The sequence below is a fragment of the Hyperolius riggenbachi genome, chromosome 2 (assembly GCF_040937935.1).
Source record: "Hyperolius riggenbachi isolate aHypRig1 chromosome 2, aHypRig1.pri, whole genome shotgun sequence".
Lineage (NCBI taxonomy): Eukaryota > Metazoa > Chordata > Amphibia > Anura > Hyperoliidae > Hyperolius > Hyperolius riggenbachi.
This window is the reverse complement of record NC_090647.1, coordinates 32952806-32974191: the sequence shown is the minus strand read 5'-3', so window position 1 is coordinate 32974191 and position 21386 is coordinate 32952806. Positions and strand designations below refer to the sequence as shown.

The 21386-nt window shown below is 46.7% G+C and overlaps 1 protein-coding gene across 3 annotated transcripts in view; it reads right to left on the bottom strand.

Annotated features, from left to right (window-relative positions):
- XRRA1 (X-ray radiation resistance associated 1) overlaps positions 1-21386 on the bottom strand; it is an 83315-nt gene that overhangs the window by 5087 nt on the left and 56842 nt on the right. For all 3 annotated transcript variants that reach the window (XM_068266617.1, XM_068266619.1, XM_068266618.1), the window contains exons 9-16: positions 18817-19028; positions 15427-15476; positions 15149-15277; positions 11583-11676; positions 6956-7074; positions 3857-4123; positions 1690-1861; positions 904-1019 (exon numbers count right to left, since the gene is read on the bottom strand). In XM_068266617.1, coding sequence (XP_068122718.1) covers positions 904-1019; positions 1690-1861; positions 3857-4123; positions 6956-7074; positions 11583-11676; positions 15149-15277; positions 15427-15476; positions 18817-19028 — 1159 coding nt within the window. The remainder of the gene's footprint in view (positions 1-903; positions 1020-1689; positions 1862-3856; positions 4124-6955; positions 7075-11582; positions 11677-15148; positions 15278-15426; positions 15477-18816; positions 19029-21386) is intronic.

Below are 21386 nucleotides of genomic sequence, written 5' to 3'. Positions count from 1 at the left end.
CAGGGGGCTGAGCAAGATAGGGGAGCTGATCAGGTAGCCGCAAAAACTGCAGCTCCTGTGGACCACGATGGCTCGCTTTCACTTTCGTGACCTCTGGGTCACAATGCTGGAAAGAGATTCATTCTCTCATCCAGGGAGGCGGGGGAGCGGCAGGGGGTGCCGCCAGGGAGAGAAAGCTGCCCAATGGCAGCTCTGGAAACCCTACAGGAACGCCCCTGGTGGGCGTTTTGAACAGGGAATTCCTCCCCCTGTATTTACCTGCGAGATGGCGACAAATATTGTCGCTAATCTTGGGGGGCTGCAGCGTGGCGATGGAGGGGCAGAGTGCAGCGGTTGGGGGACACAGAGGCATGTCATGAGGCAGAGAACATGCCTCTTTGTCCCATCTGTCCCCACGAACTGCTTCGGGTTTTAGCGGAATATAACCCAGCATTTCAACTTTGCTCTAAAACATTTACAGCATATTATATGCAACCAGCATTTTTTTTTTACTAGACCAGCATTGGAAGGGTTACACACAGAGCTTTAAAGTTCCGTGGAGAGATATGCAGATGCATCAGAAGTTTAGATAGATACATTTAAGTAAACACAATGTAACAAGTGAGGAATGTGACTCACTCTCTCTCTCTCTGTGTCTGGGAGCTCCTGCACAGTCACTGTGAGTCACATTCCACACTTGGTACATTGTGTTTACTTAAATGTATCTATCTAAACTTCGGATGCGTCTGCATGTCTCTCCACGGAACTTTAAAGCTCTGTGTGTAACCCTTCCAATGATGGTCTAGTAAAAAAAATGCTGGTTGCACATAATATGCTGTAAATAATATTTTAGAGCAAAGTTGAAATGCTGGGTTTTATTCCGCTTTAAGGCCCAGTAGACGACATATTGGAAGGTGTCATTACCTGGCTCTGCCGAGAGACGTAGGGTTTCTGGGCCCCGTTGAGCGTGGGCTTGTAGTCTTGGTAGATGAGAAGATGCTTCAGTGCATGTTCCAGAGCTCGGACATTATTCTGTATACCTGCAATGTACATCACAAGCTGTGACATTAACAATGGGCCTTCAACACCGATGCTGTGCAACAGCTCGCAACAAAGGTTCATTGCTAACAGGTCAATACGTAACCGAGTCTCTCAGGAGTAAAGGTGGAGAGGGTTAGAGATGGTCATTCAGATGCAAGAATTTCAAGTTGATGCAGGATTATGCAAATTATGTATGCAAATTTATGGAGCTTGAACATTGATCAGATTTTACCTTAGGATTTGATTGGTTAATTTTCATAAATTTGCTTACATTTGCATAACACTGCATCTACTTGAAATTTGCATCTCCTTGACTATCCCTAGAAAGGGGTACACTACTCAGTGAAACACAGATACTGCAACAATTTAAAGAGGCCCTGTAGTAGCATAGTAGAATACAGTAAATTATTCAGGATACACACTTTTACGGTAATTGTGCTGCTTGTTTCAGCATCAGAAACGTTTCCTATGTCTATAGATTGCAGTATTATGAATGTAGCCCCTCCCTCCCTGTGACGTTTAGCATAGGCTGATGAGCTAGGCAGAATTCTCCCCCAGAGCATTCTGGGAGACCAGGTATAATTTCACTGGCTCCGGAACTCTCTGTAAACAAACATTCCACAGAGTTGCACCTGACAGGACTAATGATATCACACAAGAAACACTTACCCACTGGCTCTATGAAGTCTGGATCGACAGTCACATGATAGAACTCCTCGTAGCCCCTGAACTTCTCCGGGATCTCCTCATCCTGCGGCTTCTCCCTGACTTTCACCTCATTCTGTTCTTCATGGGCGGTTCCTGAGCTGGTAGAGGGCGGAGAATCTGGTATCTCATCCACCTGGAGAATACAATGTGACTCCTCCTCTGAGCAACTTTCCAGTGATAAAGAAAAGATAAGCACACTACAGTTTTCAACAGTATAAAGGAGGAGTACATCACTTTCACATCCTGTCTAGTGTGTGACCCCCTTGAATGCGTTTTTGTGTGTTGCCTTTAAAATCTCTGGCTTAGATTTTAAAATCATATGCGATTTTAATTGCGATATTAATTCGCATGCTTACGTTTTTTGATTGCATTTTTCAATGCGTTTGTATTTTTCTTGTCATTGGTGATTGGCTAAAGTCCTTCAACAGGAAGTTGCAAGGATTTGACCTAAACAAACGCAATTCAATTGCATTTTTGTATGCAATTTTTTCAAACTCAGTGCTCAAAAAGCGCTGCAGGCACTACGATTGCATTTTTTGAAACTCGCATTGCACTACTGTGTACAATTTTTATCACGATTTTCATTATTTTTAAAATTAGATTTTTTTTAGATATTTTTTTTCATAGCTCTTTATTTAAACAATCTATTAAACAGAATTTCCCACCATGTGCGATTTAAACATTTTACCAAATTTTCACAAAATCTTTCAATATTTGCAGATCAAGAATAAAGTTTCATTCAACAATCGATCATTTAATTGAATGATCATAGAACTCTAACAATTTGGTCATATAGTTTCTGGCCAATTTTGTGACAACAAAAAATTCTAGCGTGCGTACCTAGCTTGGTGCTTGGCGGCAGAATTCCTAGTTCGGTCTCGTTCTTTGATGTCACACATCAGCATGAAATTGTACACAAACTGAACTCAGGCAGGGCCGGCCCGCTGATGAGGCGGGGTGAAACATTTCCCTCAGGCGGCAGATCTAGGGGGGCGGCACCCGCCTGTCTGTGGGTGGGGGGCCGCCCACCGAGCTGGAGGAGTAGCGGGCAGAAAGGGGGTATTCGGCCTAGCGGTGGGGAGGGGGGGTCGGGAACCCCCCCCCTCTCGCCTGGGTCCCCCTCCAGCTGTAAATAGTTAAGTACCAGCGTATAGATTAAGAGGCAGCGGGCGGGGATCACTCACCTCTTCCGCGTTCCAGTGAGCGCTCCACTGACGTCACTTCCTGCAACGCCGCCCACTGTATTGTAAGTAATATCTTTTTTTAAAATTTTGCCTCAGGTGGCAAAAACATCTAGGGCCGACCCTGAACTCAGGAACTTCACTGCAAACAAAACCTACAGCTGAGCTTTCCTCACAAATCTTCTTCCACACATTCTGTGCAACTCCAGCTCCTTTTAGGGAAACTTCATCTCTTTCAACCCCACTGTGAGTCTAAGTAAAGCTGATATGGCTGCCTGGCTGACCTAGCTGTGGCCCTCCAGTGTAAACAAACGTCTGGCAGGGGAGCTGTGGGAGCAGAGATAGTACTTTGGTTCAGCTGTCTCGAACATGAGCTGTGCAGCAACTATATGTCCATGAAGCAATGATAACAGCTCCATGACATAGAAGCAGCTGATTCTGCAGCCCTGTCCGGCATGGCGAGGCCAAGTTCTACACCTAAACAACGTAGGAACTCAATCTCAGGAGCAAGGGTGTACAGGGCTGGTTCTAGACTTTTTGCTGCCTGAAGCAAACATTGGGAGGATGCCCCCCCCATCCTGCCCCCACGCATTTGAAGTGCAATAATTTCCCCACATATGAAATGCAATAATGCTCCCACATATGACTTACAGCAAATGACCCCATGAATAAACTGCAACAATTGCCCCCACGTATCATCACTGGTGTCAGTGGTCATTATAGATACAAAAAATTCCCCAGCATGCTGCGTATTATCCCTCAACCAGAGGGTAGTCACCGCACCTGGCCATCATTGGTGTACAGTGGGCAATTGTGCCTATTCCTCATCTGTCATGCTGCAGGGAGCAGGTAATGTATAACGCTCCGCTGCTACTCTGCATTATGTAGAGGAGCAGCCAGACAGAAGAACACATTTCACTAAGTATCCTCAGAAGTCCAGCACTCACCTGAGTCATGAAGACGGACTCAATCGTCGGATCAGAACCAAAACTCATGTCCTCCTCTGGAGTCTCTGCCGCCCCGGTGGACACCCGATCTGCTTCCGGGGGAGTGTCTCTCAGCTTCTCCGCAGAGGATCTGATTGGAGGGAGGGGACTGGGTGACATCACTTGTTCTATGATGTCATGGTCACACACAGGCAGCCTCAGGAATGGGGGCAGTGGAGAGTCAATCATCAGAGGTTGCTTCGGGATTTTGGGGACATGCGTGCTGACCTTCATAAAAAGAAAAGAAAAACAGCAGCCATGTTTAATATCGTCATCAACTTTGCTGAAACAAGCATTTAGAACTATCAGATTAAAAAAAAAGATCTCTTAAAGTGGACCTAACCTGTGTGCCAGTGACGTCACAAAACGTTTTAATCATTCTCAGGTACCTGAATGCCGAAACATGTTGTGATATAATTTGTCGTTTCGAAATCGCACGCCATTACCGGCGCGCACACGATCAACCACATCAGCCCGAGATCTTTCCAACACGCTCGATCGATTCATTCAAACAATGTTGGCCTGAAATGGTTTGAAACGTCGATCAGGCGTGCTCTAGGTGGCACCGATTTTCATCTGATTCGATAAAATTATTGAATCGGTTGGTTGATCGGGCTGCAAAATCGATGAATAGCCACCTTTATTATTATATGTACCCGTGTTTATCTCTTTAAGGTGCATGGTATATTTGAGGCTGCCATATTTCTTTCCTTTTAAAGTGAACCTCGAGACTAAAAGTCGACTCAGCAGCACTGAAAAGGCCTGGTGTTTAACAGTTTCACAGCATCAGAACTTTGTTTCTCTTATACAAGTCTAATTTGTAGCTGCACAGAAGAAAACTGCCCGGGCTTTTTGCCCCTGATGCTGTGCAAAGCATGATGGGATTTCTGATGTTGTTGTTCTCGCTCTGCTGTTTTGGTGCAATTTTTTTTTTTTTACATTTTTAATTTGACATTTGAAGCCTAGAGCGTGCAGCTGGGAGGGGTGATCAGGGCACAGGACAGTTGGAATTGTGTCTCATGCTCCTTGTCACCTCCTTTCAACCAAAAAGATGGCTGCCCCCATGAATCACAAACATTTGCCTGTTCTTTTAAAACAGGGTGCGTAAAAGATTATATTACTAATTAACATAACTAATGTAACTTAATGACAGGATGTTTGTTTAGGCTGAAGTTCCCCTTTAAACAATGCACATTGCCTGGCTGTTCTGCTGATCCTCTGCCCTGAACAAGCCTGCAGCAGATCAGATGTCCCTGACTGAAGTGTGACTGCATTAGCCACATGCTTGTTTCAGGTAAGTGATTCAGACACTACTGATGCATGAAAAGAACAGCAGGACAGCCAGGAAACCAGGAAAGGAAATACCAATATGGCAGCCTTCATATTCTTCCCACTTCAGGGGTCCTTTAAGGAGGATTGGTACTATACAGGTTTGGAACAACACTCATTTTCAGGTAACTTCTTATATTTTTGAATGGTAGTTGTTATCCTGTCCATGGCTGGGAATAAGGTCTGTAGAATAGTCTGTATTCCTGGTCAGTGTTCTCCCCGGGCTCTTTTAGCCGGATGCTCCACCCAGCTAGTTTTGGTGAGCACCCGGCTGTCATCGGCTCACCTCCTCCTATGCTGTAAGCAGAGTTGCACACAGAAGCATCGGCCCTGCATTCTCTCATCTCGCCCCACCCGGCTACTTTTTCATGCCACCCGGCTGGAAAACATTTCTGGGGAGAACACTGCTGGTAAATGTGTTATTCCAAGTACTTTGTATTAAGACCACCTAGAACCGATTGCAAGCTTGCATTAGAATGTAGATTACTAGATTGTAAACTCGCATTAGATTGTAAGCTTGCAAGGGCAGGGCTTTCTCACCCTTTTCTGTGTCGGGATTTGTTACTCATTTCATGGCTTGCACTCTGTTATACATTTTAATAATCATGTTACAGTCATTGTTATCACCAGTTCTGTATTTTGCACCAGTGTCCATATTTGATGTACATCTTTGTATTATTATGTACTCCTTGTTTGTTTCTTTGTACAGTGCCACGGAATAGGTTGGCGCTTTATAAATCAATAATAATAATAATACAGGGAGAATTTGGAGGAGAAAAAGTGTGGATTACCAGGACCCAGCACTACAATGACACATATGCCTCAGGGCGGGAACCCACAAGGGCGATTTTGAGAGCATTTTTGGAGCGTTACAGAACGCTAGCGTTTTGCCAAAACGCTCAGCTAATGTAAATGGATGGGGCAACTTCCACTGGAGCGTTTGCGATTCCTCAAATCGCAAACGCAGGACATGCAGCATTTTGGGAGCGTTAGCGCTAAAGTATATAAACACTGGCGTAACCGCTCATCAAAACCTGCATGGAGCGATTTTGGTAGCGTTTTAACGTTACCACACACTGTAACAAAATTACAATTAATTGACAGGACCAATCAGACTTTAAAACGCTTATCGCTACACAATCGCTGGGAGATTGATACACTTTGTAAAATCACTTCCTAAAATGCTCATGAAACCGCTGACAAACTGCTCATACAAAATGCTAGCGCTTGCAATTAGCGATAACGTTTTGCAGTGGGTTCCAGGCCTGATGCAGTGCCAATGAATGCTCTACATGAGAATCCTCGCCCCAGTATAAAGGTGGCCAAAGACAAATACAGCTTTTTTTTTGGGGGGGGGGGGGTGAACAGAGGAACCTGATTGATTTTCCCGCTTCATTAAATAATCTGAAAAAATCAAACCAATATACCATACACTTATAGATTAAATTTCAGTTTTTCTATTTTTCTATCTGAGTTTTCCAACACATCTGATCAGATTTTTGTAGAAAAAAAAAAACAAAAACAGAAAAAATTGATCATTTTTTGTTGACCAAGTAAAAACCCCCATTATTTTCAATTTCTCAAGCAATTGTTATTATCAAAAAAATGGGAAATTCAGTCATTTTGATTGTATCGTGTATGGCCACCATTAGGGTGATAAACATGGATTGCGCCGAGCTGCATGCTGTACAGGAAGTGGAAACAGGAACGGGAGATTCTGGCTCCTCTCACCTTCCTCTTCTCTCGCACGGGGATGATCAGATGAGGCTTATTAACGGTCTCGTTTTTTTTCTGCGCGATCCGTACGCCAAGACGCTGCTGGAGGAAACTCTTCAGGAATCCCGAGTCCCCTGTCCAGTGACAGAAGTGTATGATAACATGTCATTTTAAATTAATTATGCAGAAAACAGAGGTATTATTATTTATTTATGTATTTATATAGCGCCGACATCTTCCGCAGCGCTGTACAGGGTATATTGTCTTGTCACTAACTGTCCCTCAGAGGGGCTCACAATCTAATCCCTACCATAGTCATATGTATGTATCGTGTAGTGCATGTATGGTCTAGGGCCAATTTTTTTTTTTGGGGGGGGGGGGAAGCCAATCAACTTATCTGTATGTTTTTGGGATGTGGGAGGAAACCAGATTGTGCGGAGGAAACCCACGCAGACACGGGGAGAACATACAAACTCCTTGCAGATGTTGACCTGGCTGGTATTCGAACCGGGGACCCAGCACTGCAAGGTGAGAGCGCTAACCACTGCGCCACCGTGCTGCCCAGTTGTAACTTTGTCCAATTAATATGGTAAATACTTGTTTCGTGGTTACGTCTTTTAGTCACATAGGCATGTAAGGGGGAGAGTCCGCTGAATCCTATTCTCTCCATTGAAATGAATAAGAGAAGCCACCTGCTCCCTACAGCACACCTCCATCTAGTGGCTGGAGGAAGAATCTTTGTAGCATATAAACAAGTGTTGTACCAATTTCTGTGAGTGACTAGGCACAAAAATCCAGTAAAAAAAAAAGTTGGGGATTACGATTACTTGTAAGGCCACATCTGGAGTATAGAATACAGTTTTGGCCACCACACTATAGGAAGGATATTGATGAACTAGAATAGGTACAAAGATAAGCAACTAAATTAATTAGAGGGATGGAAGGTCTCATTTACCGTAAAAGGTTGGACAAACTGGGTTTATCTAGCTTGGAAAAAAGATGACATAGGTGACTTGATTAACACGTAAAAATACATCAGAGGGCAATACAAAAAAAATCGAAACTACTGTATATGTTTTGTATTTTGACAGTTGAAAGGAATGCTCACCTAAGGTTGCCATACACTTAAAGTGTACCAGAGATAATTAAATCTAAAGATTCGATAATTACCCGGAGCTTCCTCCAGCCCCATTAACACGTGCGAGTCCCTCGCCGTCCTCCGGCGGTCTGCTGGTCAGCCATGACCAGCCCCGGTAATTGGCTCAGTCGGGTCCAGTCTGGGCCCTGTATGTGCAGAAGACCCAGACTGACGCAATTGAAGCAATTACCAGTGACGGCGAGGGACTCACACGTGTTTATGGGGCTGGAGGAAACCCAGGTAAGTATCGAATCTTTAATTATCTCTGGACTACTTTAACTATTTCTGCCGCCCGGACGTGAAGCTCACGTCCGGGCGGCTGCTCTGCTGCGGTGCCGCGCTTTGGCGCGCTCCCCCTTGCTGTCACCCGGTAGCCCTGGGATCAGTGAACGGGAACATGGTTACCGACCATTGATCTGTCTCCCCAGCAGAAAAACTGAAACGCTCTTACTAGAGGCTTCAGTTTTTCTGCCCGTAAAAATTTCCGCGTCCCCCTTGTGCTTCCGCTTAGCGAGAAGCACAAGGAGGGAGAAAAAATAAAATAAAAGATGGCCATCTTATGGCCAAATAGTAAAACTACATCTACATATTTTTTACATTACAATTTACACATATAATAACATTAAAAATTAACTGTTTATTTCCCACACCAAAATATTACCCAAATAAAATTTTTAATGGAAATTTTTTTTTACAATAATAAAAAAAAAAAAGACAAATAGTTACCTAAGGGTCTGAACTTTTTAAATAAGCATTTGAAGGGGGTATACTGCGAACATTTTTTAAAGGGAACCTTAACTGTGGGCCCAAAATAAATTCACTTACCTGGGGCTTTCCCAAGCCTCCTGCAGCCGTCCTGTGCCCGCGCCGGTCCTTTCGGTGCCCTCCGGCCTCCCTCCGCGACTAAGTTTCGTTTTCGGCCAACTGCCAGTCGTCCTCCGGCAAAGTGTCCTCTTCTTCCGCATTCCCCGTCGTAAAGAGCCGTAAAGCGCGTCCCGCATTGATTATTTTAAAGCTATAATGGCCGAAGACGCGTCATGCGGGACGCGCTTTACGGCTCTTTACGGTGGGGAATGCGGAAGAAGAGGACACTTTGCCGGAGGACGACTGGCAGTCAGCCGAAAACGAAACTTATCCGTGGAGGGAGACCGGAGGGCCCAGAAGGACCGGCACGGGCACAGGATGGCTGCAGGAGGCTTGGGAAAGCCCCAGGTAAGTGAGTTTTTTTGGGGGCCCACAGTTAAGGTTCCCTTTAAATTATAAGCTTGTAAATAGTGATGGACGCTAAACGGAAAAAATGCACCTTTATTTCCAAATAAAATATTTGCCATACATTGTGATAGGGACAAAATTTAAATGGGTCATAACCGAGACAAACGGGCAAATAAAATACATAGGTTTTAATTATGGTAGCGTGGATTATTTTAAAGCTATAATGGCCGAAAACTGAGAAATCATGAATTTTTTTCCATTTTTTCTTATTAATCCTGTTAAAATGCATTTATAAAAAAATAATTCTTAGCAAAATGTACCACCCAAAGAAAGCCTAATTAGTGGCGGAAAAAACACGATATAGATCAATAAATTGTGATAAGTAGTGATAAAGTTATTAGCGAATGAATGGGAGGTGAAAATTGCTCTGATGCATAAGGTGAAAAATCCCCGCGGGCTGAAATGGTTAAGATACCCATACACCTAGTGATTTTGGCCGATTGACCAATAGACAGATCTCTATGTGATCAAATCTGATTGGAGAGAGGTCTGTTGGCCATTAACCGCAGGCCGATTCCCTGTTGCTCTCAGTATGAAATCTTTTGGGAATCTGCCTCGTGCTTTACCTGTCTGGTGTCCGCACTCCTCTTCACTTTTTGTGCCCCACATGGTTGCATGGCGTACTGCACACGGGACGCGTGTGATGTCACACACAGGCCCTGTGGGCAATGTGCTGGCAACCACATGAAGCGTGAATTTGGAAGAGTGCAGACACTGGGCCGGTGCAGTATTATATATTTGGGAGGACTCGGCCAAAGGTTTCCGTCCTGTTTGTCGTCTGCGACTATTTCATGCTGTTACCACCGCGCACCCAATCGAGCAAGTCGGGACGAAATTGGTTGCATTGTTGATCGGGAATGCTTTTGGCGGCACCTATTTTCATCTGATTCGATAAGAATTATCAAATCGGATGGTCGATTGGCCGTCAAATCTACAGCTGTATGGCCACCTTCATAGATGGCCACCAAATTCAACCATCAGATAGATCCCTGTCAAATACCTGCCAGGTTTTTAATAGATTTCAGAATGAAATCTATTAAAAATCTATTGAAGCGCAGCATTGCAGTGTTCGATCGAGTGCAACGCTGTGGGCCGTTGACTTTGCTCTCGACCCACCGCCAGTTAACCTACATTTTCCGTTTGGACCAATCAATCTATATGATTAATTTTCTCCATCAATTTCTAGCAGGTAGCAGGTTCGATCAGAGTGATCAAATCGGCCGGATATCAATGGGAAAAATCAATAAGTGTATGCAGAGCCGGGACAAGGTCCTCCAGCACCCAAGGCTGAGACACCAAAGTGCGCCCCTCCATCCCTGCCACCCCATCCATCACACACTGATTGCTATTACACTAAGAGGCCCCTCCCTCCATCCCTCCCACCCCAGCCGTCACACACTGATTGCTATTAGACTAAGAGGCGCCCCTCCATCCCTCCCACCCCAGCCGTCACACACTGATTGCTATTACACTAAGAGGCCCCTCCCTCCATCCCTCCCACCCCAGCCGTCACACACTGATTGCTATTACACTAAGAGGCCCCTCCTCCATCCCTCCCACCCCAGCCGTCACACACTGATTGCTATTACACTAAGAGGCCCCTCCCTCCATCCCTGCCACCCCATCCATCACACACTGATTGCTATTACACTAAGAGGCGCCCCTCCATCCCTCCCACCCCAGCCGTCACACACTGATTGCTATTACACTAAGAGGCCCCTCCCTCCATCCCTCCCACCCCAGCCGTCACACACTGATTGCTATTAGACTAAGAGGCACCCCAGGGCCCCCAACACCTTAATCTCTAGTTATCTGGCTTGTAGTCACTTCCATGTATCTCCTTTTCTTATTTCTTTTTGCTTCAAACACAATTAGGAATGACAGCTAAATGAAATGTGCGCCCCCTCCTACACTGCGCCCTGAGGCTGGAGCCTCTCCAGCCTATGCCTCGGCCCCGTCCTGAGTGTATGGCCACCTTTATAGCAGCCATGTCCCGATACAGGCATTCCACAGCCTTCTCCAGTGATGCGCCAATAAAAGTACAAACAAAGCAAGGAGATGCCACCGCTCCGCCCTCCTACAAAGCAATGTAGAGCAGCAACTGCTTCGGGCAAACCTCGGTTTTCATCGAGCTGAGATCTGCTTGCTTTGCTTATATTTTTGTGAAGACAAGTTTGGAATGGCAGCCGCCATATATCTGTCATGACCGGGGCCCTTTGATCATTCCTTTACCTATCCTGCGAGAGGTCAGCGGATTCCCGTAGATCACCAGATCCTCCAGCGAGGGGAAGAGGGCCACGGCGAGCACGTCCTCTTCGTGAGCTATCTGAACACAGCAGCAGATTAACAGTGCAATGCTCTGACCACTTCAACATGACATACAGGTACAATATACAGTATATATATCCAATGATTTACAGAACATATGAAGGGCCACTCCTCATACAATGCAAGCTTATATCAATCAAAGAGGGTAACCAAGAAATGAGGGTTCCACAGCCTGTGGTAGATATAAGTAAAATGTAGCTTTTAATGAAGTATAAGCAATAAAATTCATAGGCCCAGTGCACACCAAAAACCTCTAGCAGATCTGCAAAACGCTAGAGGTTTTTGAAGCAGAATTCAGAGCGATTCTAGGCATCTTAGAGAGGTTTTCTAAACATGCCTAGCGGTTTTGGGAGCGTTTTTGTGTATCAGATTACACATATTGTTACAGTAAAGCTGTTACTGAACAGCTTCTGTAACAAAAACGCCTGGAAAACCGCTCTGATGTAGCGTTTTTCAGAGCGGTTTTCCACTTTCCTATACTTTAACATTGAGGCAGAAACGCCTCAGAAATCCAAAAAATGCTGCAGCCCCCGAGTTTGCGTTTCTGGCAAAAAACGACCCGCCAAGCGGTTTTCCCCCTGCAAGCGTTTTAAAAAAATGCTCCAGAACCGCTCCGGTGTGCACCGGCCCATACAGACTAGGTTCAGTAAAAAAAGAAGTGGTCATGAACAGAAAATAAATTGTGGCAAACAGCCTGACACGTTTCTCGTTCTTCACAGAGGCCGCTTCTTCAGAGAACTTGTAACAATGTATCCATGACAATAGTTTAAAAATATAGTGTTAAATTAAAGTGACACTGAAGAAAAAAAACAAAAAACATATGATATAATGATTTGTATGTGTAGTACGGATAATGAATAGAACATTAGTAGTAAAGGAAAGTCTCAAATTTTTATTTTCAGTTATATAGCTTTTTCTTTTATAACATTGCATCATTTTATAACATTGCATCATTCTCTAATATTTGCAGTGTACAAACTACACTCAGCATTTTAAACTATGAAACAGAGCAGAGCTAATGACCCTTTGCACTTCTCTGCAGTAAAATCTTATCTGAATGTGTTGTTCGTTGTTTCTTTGATATATAAGTGCTTCAGAAAATAGCACTGCTCTCTGACTAAATTAGTCTGAGAGCTCAGAGAAGCTCTTTTGCATAGATACTAACTGAAGTTTCTTAAAGGGGAACTGAAGAGAGAGGTATATGGAGGCTGTCATGTTTATTTCCTGTTAGACAATACCAGTTGCCTGGCAGCCCTGCTGATCCTCTGCCTCTAATACTATTAGCCATAGCCCCTGAACAAGCATGCAGCAGATCAGGTGTTTCAGTGGTTCAGACTTATAAGTCTGATCTGACAAGACTAGCTGCATGCTTGTTTCTGGTTTTAATCAGATACTACTGCAGAGAAATAGACCAGCAGGGCTGCCAGGCAACTGGTATTGATTAAAAGGAAATAAACATGACAGCCTCCATATACCTCTCTCTTCAGTTCCCCTTTAACTCTTCCTGTACTGCAAACAATATGAGACTCATATGTTTGTTACTATTGTTCTATTTTTAACTTTACTTCACATGCAATGTATTATATCATAAGTTTATTTTCACTTCAGATTCCCTTTAAACAGAACATCATGGGAACACCAGCCGTATGTGGAGAGTAACTTCAATATATCATATCCGTGTATCTAGTGTACTAGTTTACTCCAGTGGAAATACTCCAGCAGTGGTTAGTCAAAACAGACAAGAATCCGTCCTGGTATTTCCTAGAGAGGGAAGCGTGTCCAGCTGGAGGTAACCGATAGCTATGAATTAGTACATAGCAAAAAAATGAACAGCGCTACTTAAAAACAGACTAGTTCCTACCTGCAAGAGAGTGCAAGCCCCACTTGTGGGATAAAATACACACCTAGCATACACATAACCTGTCTGCGCTGTTCATTTCTTTGCTATGTACTAATTTAATTTATTTTTGGTCAGCTGCTCCCACTTAACAGCCATGCTTTTGGTGTATATGCAGAGCTTCTGTTTGGGTTCAAGGTGCGTTTGCAGTTTCTGGGAGGGCTCAGCGCACCTCTGATTGTAGGCCATTCGGAGGCGGCCTGGTGATGCGCTGATCCACCTTTTGCGCGATAGCTATGAATAGCCGCCTGTTTAATGTGAAATAACATATTTATAAACTGTTGTCACAGATACATTGCTACAATTTCTTTCACCTCTGAAGAAGCGGCCTCTGTGGGGGCTGAGAAACGCATCAGGCTGTTTGCCTCAATTTATATTCTGTTTTCACTAAACCTTGTATTGATTGTACTTCATTAAAAGCTATGTTTTACATATACTTATCACAGGCTGGGAAACCCTCTTTCTTCTTTACCCTCTTTGAACAGTATGCTGGTGTAACAGCCATAAAATCCTGCCTCTTGGTCATCGAGCTTGGTACACGTTAGACATATCATCAGCCGAGGCAGTTGGTTGGGGGCCGCCTCAGCTGACAATCTAGTATGTGGCTCCGACTTTCCCTGATACGTTGGTGAGAGATCTGCACTGCTGGATCATGTAGTCCAACTGCAGATTTTGCAATCCAATTTGGTGACCACCTGCCCACCCCCCCCCCCCCCAAGCACTTACTGTTTTCTGATGTACAGTGGGACAGGGAACGGGGGAGGTGGGTGATCGTCACAATGTGGTGGCGGTGGTACGAAAGGCCTGTACCTCCTTGCTCTCTAGGAGGTGATCCGGCATCAGGGGGGAGGGGGCAGGGCCAGTGCCAGCTCGTGCGCTGTAACTCTGCCCCTTTGCACGCGCACCAGTATAATTTCTATAATACCTGGTCCTGCTTATTTCGCACCTAGCCCGGGAGCTTCAAAACCCTCCAGATGTTGCTGGTTGGGTAAAGAAAGCAGCACCCTGTAGTTAAGTAATGATACTCCCACCAACAGCACACACCCTTTCATGGTTCAGTAAAAAAAATGGTGCTCAGGTAGCTTTAATGGGGACCAAGCACCACTCTTTTTTTTCTGGTTTCTAATAGCTATAGGAGCTGCCATGTACCCCCCCTCCCCTTTCTAGCTGCCCATTATTTATCCAGGGGGAAGGTGTAAAGATAGCATCTGTGATCTCTAGTGATCACTGGTGTCCTATGTCCTGCCCTGCTGATGAAAGCTTTTGTTCGCTCTCTGCTAATGTGTGCAATACAACAATTACATCAGTCCTTATCTGCCTGAAATTTCTGCGGTCAGGCAGGCCATGGAAGTAGGGAAAAAAATCCTCTGCTAAACTCTTAAATGCAAAAAGAAGGGGTGAAATTGAAGTTTTGTTTTAGTAATGAGCCACATTATTGACATTCATTTTTAATATGCTATTGAGATGCCCTGGTTGCTAAAAAATGGTGCTTGGTTCATTTTAAAGGTTCCACTTTAAAGGCATAGTGTGTTCTCATGCATAAGCTGTGTGTTTGCTGGAAGTGGACACATACCTTGTTGTTGGCCAGGCTGAGGGTGGTCAGGTTGGGCAGAGGAGGGGTGAAGGACTGGATCAGATCTTCGGTAGAAGATAGCAGGAAGTCAGGCAGGATGGAGGAGCTGATGGTGGTCCCCGGGGGTCTCTGTCACACAGGAAGAGCTTGGTTAGAGTCCACTTTATATCACAGCTAGGGAACCTGCTTGTAATGAATACACAGGGTAGGGAGCTGACCGCCACAGAAAGGTACAGGGCAGGAAGAACAATTGTCAGCAATACAACCAGAATACTCACAGGGCAAGGCTCGGGTGTTAGCGGGTTCCCAATTGTCGGGAAGATCACCTCTGCACAAAGCACAAAGTCATTATAGTATCTGTATCAGTAATATCTATATGGCATGTACTGTAATATGGGGATATACACAGTATATATACACTATACACAAAGCAATACAATAACATTTGTAAAGGACTCAAAGTGCATAAGTATGTCTCAGATCAATACAGGGTTCTACTGAGTTACAGAGGAAATAGTCAGGTGTTCATAAATGCCGGACTAAACAGGTGGCTTTTCAGTTTGGGCTTAAAGGACACCAGAAGTGAGAGGAATATGGGGTCAGACATTTTTATTTCCTTTTAACCTTTTGGGGACCACGTAATGTAAATCCTACGCCGCACTTGTAGCGGTCTAAGCCTGATGTGGCGTAGGATTTACGCCGCCTGACATTTTCACTCCCGACACGATCGTGCGCACCCAAGAGGGGAGATTAAGCTGTCATATGTTCCCTCAGACATCTCCTCTCATCGCGATTGGCTCCTGATCACGTGATCACTATGATCACCGGCGAATCGTAGTGATCACTATTACAGCAGCGGTAGTCTGAGGGGTAGAAGAGGATCCACTCACCTTCCTGATGTTCCCCCTGCCATGGTCGCTCCCCTCCGCTCTGGCCGGCATCCCCCGCTCGCTCTGACGTAAGTGTCGGGTCCTGGCATAATGACGTCATCAAGCTGCGACCCGGAACTTAGCGGCAGTGCGAGCGGGGATGCTGACCAGAGCGGAGGGGTCCACAGCGGCTCATCGCTGGAGCCTGGGAGGTGAGTAAAGGCTGCTGGCAATACAGGGGACACCTGGCTACACTGGGGACATCATGCCAGCCATCTATAGTGGGGATACGGCTGCCTGACCCCCCCCCCAAATGTGACCCCCCCGCATATAATGTGGCCTGATCCTCTGCCTCTAATCCTTTTGGCCATAGACCCTGAACAAGCATGCAGATCTGGTGCTCTGACTGAAGTGACTGAATTAGCTACATACTTGTTTCAGGTGTGTGAGATCAGCAATGTGCATTGTAAATAATGAAATAAATATGGCAGCTCCATATCCCTCTCCCTTCAGTTGGCCAGTTGTGGTTTTAATCTGGGCAGACGACATGGGTTCACGATTACATGGTGACAAGAGGCGGCTCCCTCCCCAAATGTCCCCCTCCTTGAACTCCATACTTCCCCTCCCTAGATGCGCGGTGTCGCTTCACTCACCTGCTCTCTGCGTTCCAGCGATAGGATCTCCATACACCCACCCAGCGTCCTTTATCCATGGCTACAGTGGTGCCTCATGTGACCTGTTACATGCTGCTGGGTCACGTGAGGAACCGCCGTAGTCAGAGAGGAAGCAGGACTTCAGGTGTGGATGGTGATCCCATTGCTAATTTGCTGAGAGCAGGTGAGGAATGCAGCGCCAGTGCAGCACATACCCAGAATCCTGGGGATTAGAGCCGGGATGCTGCGGGCCAGCAGGGAGGAGATGCTAAGGGAGGAGGTGCAGCACATACCCGGCATCCTGGGTATCAGATGCTGCGGGCCAGCAGGGAGGAGATGCTATGGGAAAAGGTGCAACACATACCCGGCATCCTGGGGATCAGAGGGCCAGCAGGGAGATGCTATGGGAGGAGGTGCAGCACATACCCGGCATCCTGGGGATCAGATGCTGCAGGCCAGCAGGGAGGAGATGCTATGGGAGGAGGTGCAGCACATACCCGGCATCCTGGGGATCAGATGCTGCGGGCCAGCAGGGAGGAGATGCTATGGGAGGAGGTGCAGCACATACCCGGCATCCTGGGGATCAGATGCTGCTGGCCAGCAGGGAGGAGATGCTATGGGAGGAGGTGCAGCACATACCCGGCATCCTGAGGATCAGATGCTGCGGGCCAGCAGGGAGGAGATGCTATGGGAGGAGGTGCAGCACATACCCAGCATCCTGGGGATCAGATGCTGCAGGCCAGCAGGGAGGAGATGCTATGGGAGGAGGTGCAGCACATATCCGGCATCCTGGGGATCAGATGCTGTAGCCCAGCAGGGAGGAGATGCTATGGGAGGAGGTGCAGCACATACCCGGCATCCTGGGGATCAGATGCTGCAGGCCAGCAGGGAGGAGATGCTATGGGAGGAGGTGCAGCACATACCCGGCATCCTGGGGATGAGATGCTGTGAGCCAGCAGGGAGGAGATGCTATGGGATGAGGTGCAGCACATACCGGCATCCTGGGGATCAGGTGCTGCGGGCCAGCAGGGAGGAGATGCTATGGGAGGAGGTGCAGCATATACCTGGCATCCTGGGGATCACATGCTGTGGGCCAGCAGGGAGGAGATGCTATGGAAGGAGGTGCAGCACATACCCGGCATCCTGGGGATCAGATGCTGCGGGCCAGCAGGGAGGAGATGCTATGGGAGGAGGTGCAGCACACGCCCGGCATCCTGGGGATCAGATGCTGCGGGCCAGCAGGGAGGAGATGCTATGGGAGGAGGTGCAGCACATACCCGGCATCCTGGGGATCAGATGCTGTGGGCCAGCAGGGAGGAGATGCTATGGGAGGAGGTGCAGCACATACCCGGCATCCTGGGGATCAGATGCTGTGGGCCAGCAGAGAGGAGATGCTATGGGAGGAGGTGCAGCACATACCCGGCATCCTGGGGATCAGATGCTGCGGGCCAGCAGGGAGGAGGTGCTATGGGAGGAGGTGCAGCACATACATGGCATCCTGGGGATCAGATGCTGTGGGCCAGCAGAGAGGAGATGCTATGGGAGGAGGTGCAGCACATACCCGGCATCCTGGGGATCAGATGCTGCGGGCCAGCAGGCAGGAGATGCTATGGGAGGAGGTGCAGCACATACCCGGCATCCTGGGGATCAGATGCTGTGGGCCAGCAGAGAGGAGATGCTATGGGAGGAGGTGCAGCACATACCCGGCATCCTGGGGATCAGATGCTGCGGGCCAGCAGGCAGGAGATGCTATGGGAGGAGGTGCAGCACATACCCGGCATCCTGGGGATCAGATGCTGCGGGCCAGCAGGCAGGAGATGCTATGGGAGGAGGTGCAGCACATACCCGGCATCCTGGGGATCAGAGGGCCAGCAGGGAGGAGATGCTATGGGAGGAGGTGCAGCACATGCCCGGCAACCTGGGGATCAGATGCTGCGGGCCAGCAGGGAGGAGATGCTGTCTTGCAGGAAGCAGTGGGAGATAAGCGTAGTGCCAGTGCCTGCAATGCACAACCGATGTGCCTCTTCAGGCAGCAAAAAGTCTAGAACCGGCCCTAGATTTGCCTCTCCTTCATGCCCCTCCTACACTCTCTGCATATTGGTTGATCTGCTGTCATTTACTGTGTGTGGGGCAGAGGATCGCTCACCGGTCCTGTCTGCATCCTTTGTATTGGGCAAGACCACATAATTCAGCTGCTCCTCCATCCCCTGAGACAGGCCCTCCTCCCAGACTGCCACATCCTGTTCCTGTGTCTCTTCATTATCCTCCTCCCCCTCGTCACTGAGCTCCGCCTCTCCTGACTGGTGCAGGTACGGAACAGCCGAAATACCGTTACTGTCCAGATTCAGAAGACGCAAACTGCAAACAGCAACACACACAATCAGATAAACAGTGGGGAAATGTTTTCATGAAGACCTATGACTGTTGGCCGTGAAACATATAAATCATTTTAAAGAGGAACTGTAGTGAAAATAACATCATGAATAAAACTTTTTTTTTTTTTACAATATTCATTTATAAATTACTTAGCGTTTGGCCATTGTAAAGTCTTTCCTCACCCTGATTTACAATCTGAACTGTATCACAGGTTGTGACATCTTTAGTCCTGTCAGGTGCATCTCTGCGGAATGGTTGTTTCTGAGAATTCCAAAGTCGGAGAAAATATATCTGGTCTCCCAGAATGCTATAGGAATAGAATTCTGCATAGCTAAACAGCCTAGGTTAAGCATCACTAGGAGGGCGGGCCTACATAACAATACACAGCAATATATAGATATAGGAAGTGTTTCTGTTGCTGAAACCAGGAAAATTACCATAAAAGTAGAAGGAGACGTATGTGAGGCGTGATCAGCAGTCTGCAGAGAAGGGTGACATGATGGAGACAACTATGGAGAAGGACCCTCTTACAGAGAGCGGAACAGCGCGGAGTCCCGGCATCAGGAACCTCTCAGAGACTCGTCTCTCTGTATCCACAGACTGTACAACGGATGATGATGTCACTGGACAAGAGTCTCCTGGTGACGCCAAATATTCCCCCAGACTCCCCTCACCTATCTAACCCTGAGGGGCCTCATACCCAGCACAGCTCTCCCCCTACTGGTGGGTCTTATTCCTGTTCCACATGTAGGAAATGTTATGCATGGAAATCAAGTCTTGTCAGACATGAGAGATCTCACACTAGTGAGAAGCCCTATTCATGTGCTGAGTGTGGGAAATGTTTTGTTCAAAAATCAAATCTTGTCATACATGAGCTATCTCACACTAGTGAGAAGCCCTATTCGTGTTCTGAGTGTGGGAAATGTTTTGGTATGAAATCGAGTCTTGTCAGACATGTGAGATCTCACACTGGTGAGAAGCCTTATTCATGTGCTGAGTGTGGGGAATGTTTTGTAAAGAAATATCAACTTGCCAGGCATGAGAGCTCATGCACGGAGTGTGGAGTTAAAGAAAGCCTTGATAATCATAATAAATCTCACACTGACAAAAATGCCTATTCATGTGCTGAGTGTGGGAAATGTTTTTCTCAGAATTCAAATTGTGTCTTGCATGAGAGATTTCACACTGGTGAGAAGCCATATTCATGTACTGAGTGTGGGAAATGTTTTCCTCAGAAATCAGGCCTTGTCAGACATGAGAGATCTCACACTGGAGAGAAGCCCTTTTTCATGTGCTGAGAGTGGGAAATGTTTTGCAGTTAAAGATACTCTTAAAAAGCATAAGCGATTATTCATGTGCTGAGTGTGGGAAATGTTTTGTTTGGAAATCAAGCCTTGCTGTACATAAGAGATCTCACACTGGTGTGAAACCTTATTCATGTGCTGAGTGTGGGAAATGTTTTGTTGTGAAAGCAAGCCTTGTCAGACATGAGAGATCTCACACTGGTGAGAAGCCCTATTCATGTGCTGAGTGTGGGAAATGTTTTGGTGATAAAGAAATCCTTGACAAACACAAGAGATCTCACACTGGGGGTAAGTAAGGAGCAGGGAAACATAGTTTCACCTTCAGTGAACCTGATCTGGCCACAGCACACTGCTCTCCTATCTCCCCAACATAGTTGGAAGTAGGGAGGATGGAGAGAGGAGTGCAGCAGCCAAAAACAGGCTTGTTCAGCTCCGCTTATCCCTCTCATCGCTGGTGAGAAGCTCTATTACTGCAGTCTGGGTTGGGTCTCTGTCTCATTTTTTGTAGTGATCTTTACAGTTGAATTGTAGCAAAGCTCCACCCACATTCTGTGCCCTGGCCTGCCCTGGACCACAACGGCCCCTCCTTTGGCGATTTGAAGGCTCAACACATTTGGCCAAGGAAGGAGGATTGTGATAGTGTTGGCAGTTTTGGTCAGTAAGATGATAGGAAAGGGTTACGATGAGCATGTCCTGTGGAAGGTCAGTGGGGAGGTCAGAGCTATTGATAGACAGAGCTTATTGCTTCCCAAGGTAAAACAAGTCTGCACTTACAGTCAGAGCCTGGACAAGGTCCTTCAGCACCCAAGGCTGAGACACCAAAGTGCGCCCCTCCATCCCTCCCACCCCAGCCGTCACACACTGATTGCTACTAGACTAAGAAGCGCCCCAGGGCCCCCAACACCTTAATCTCTAGTTATCTGACTTGAAGTCACTGCTATGTATCCCCTTTTCCTATTTCTTTCTGCTTCAAACACAATTGGGAATGACAACTGAATGAATTGTGCGCCCCCTCCTACACTGCGCCCTGAGGCTG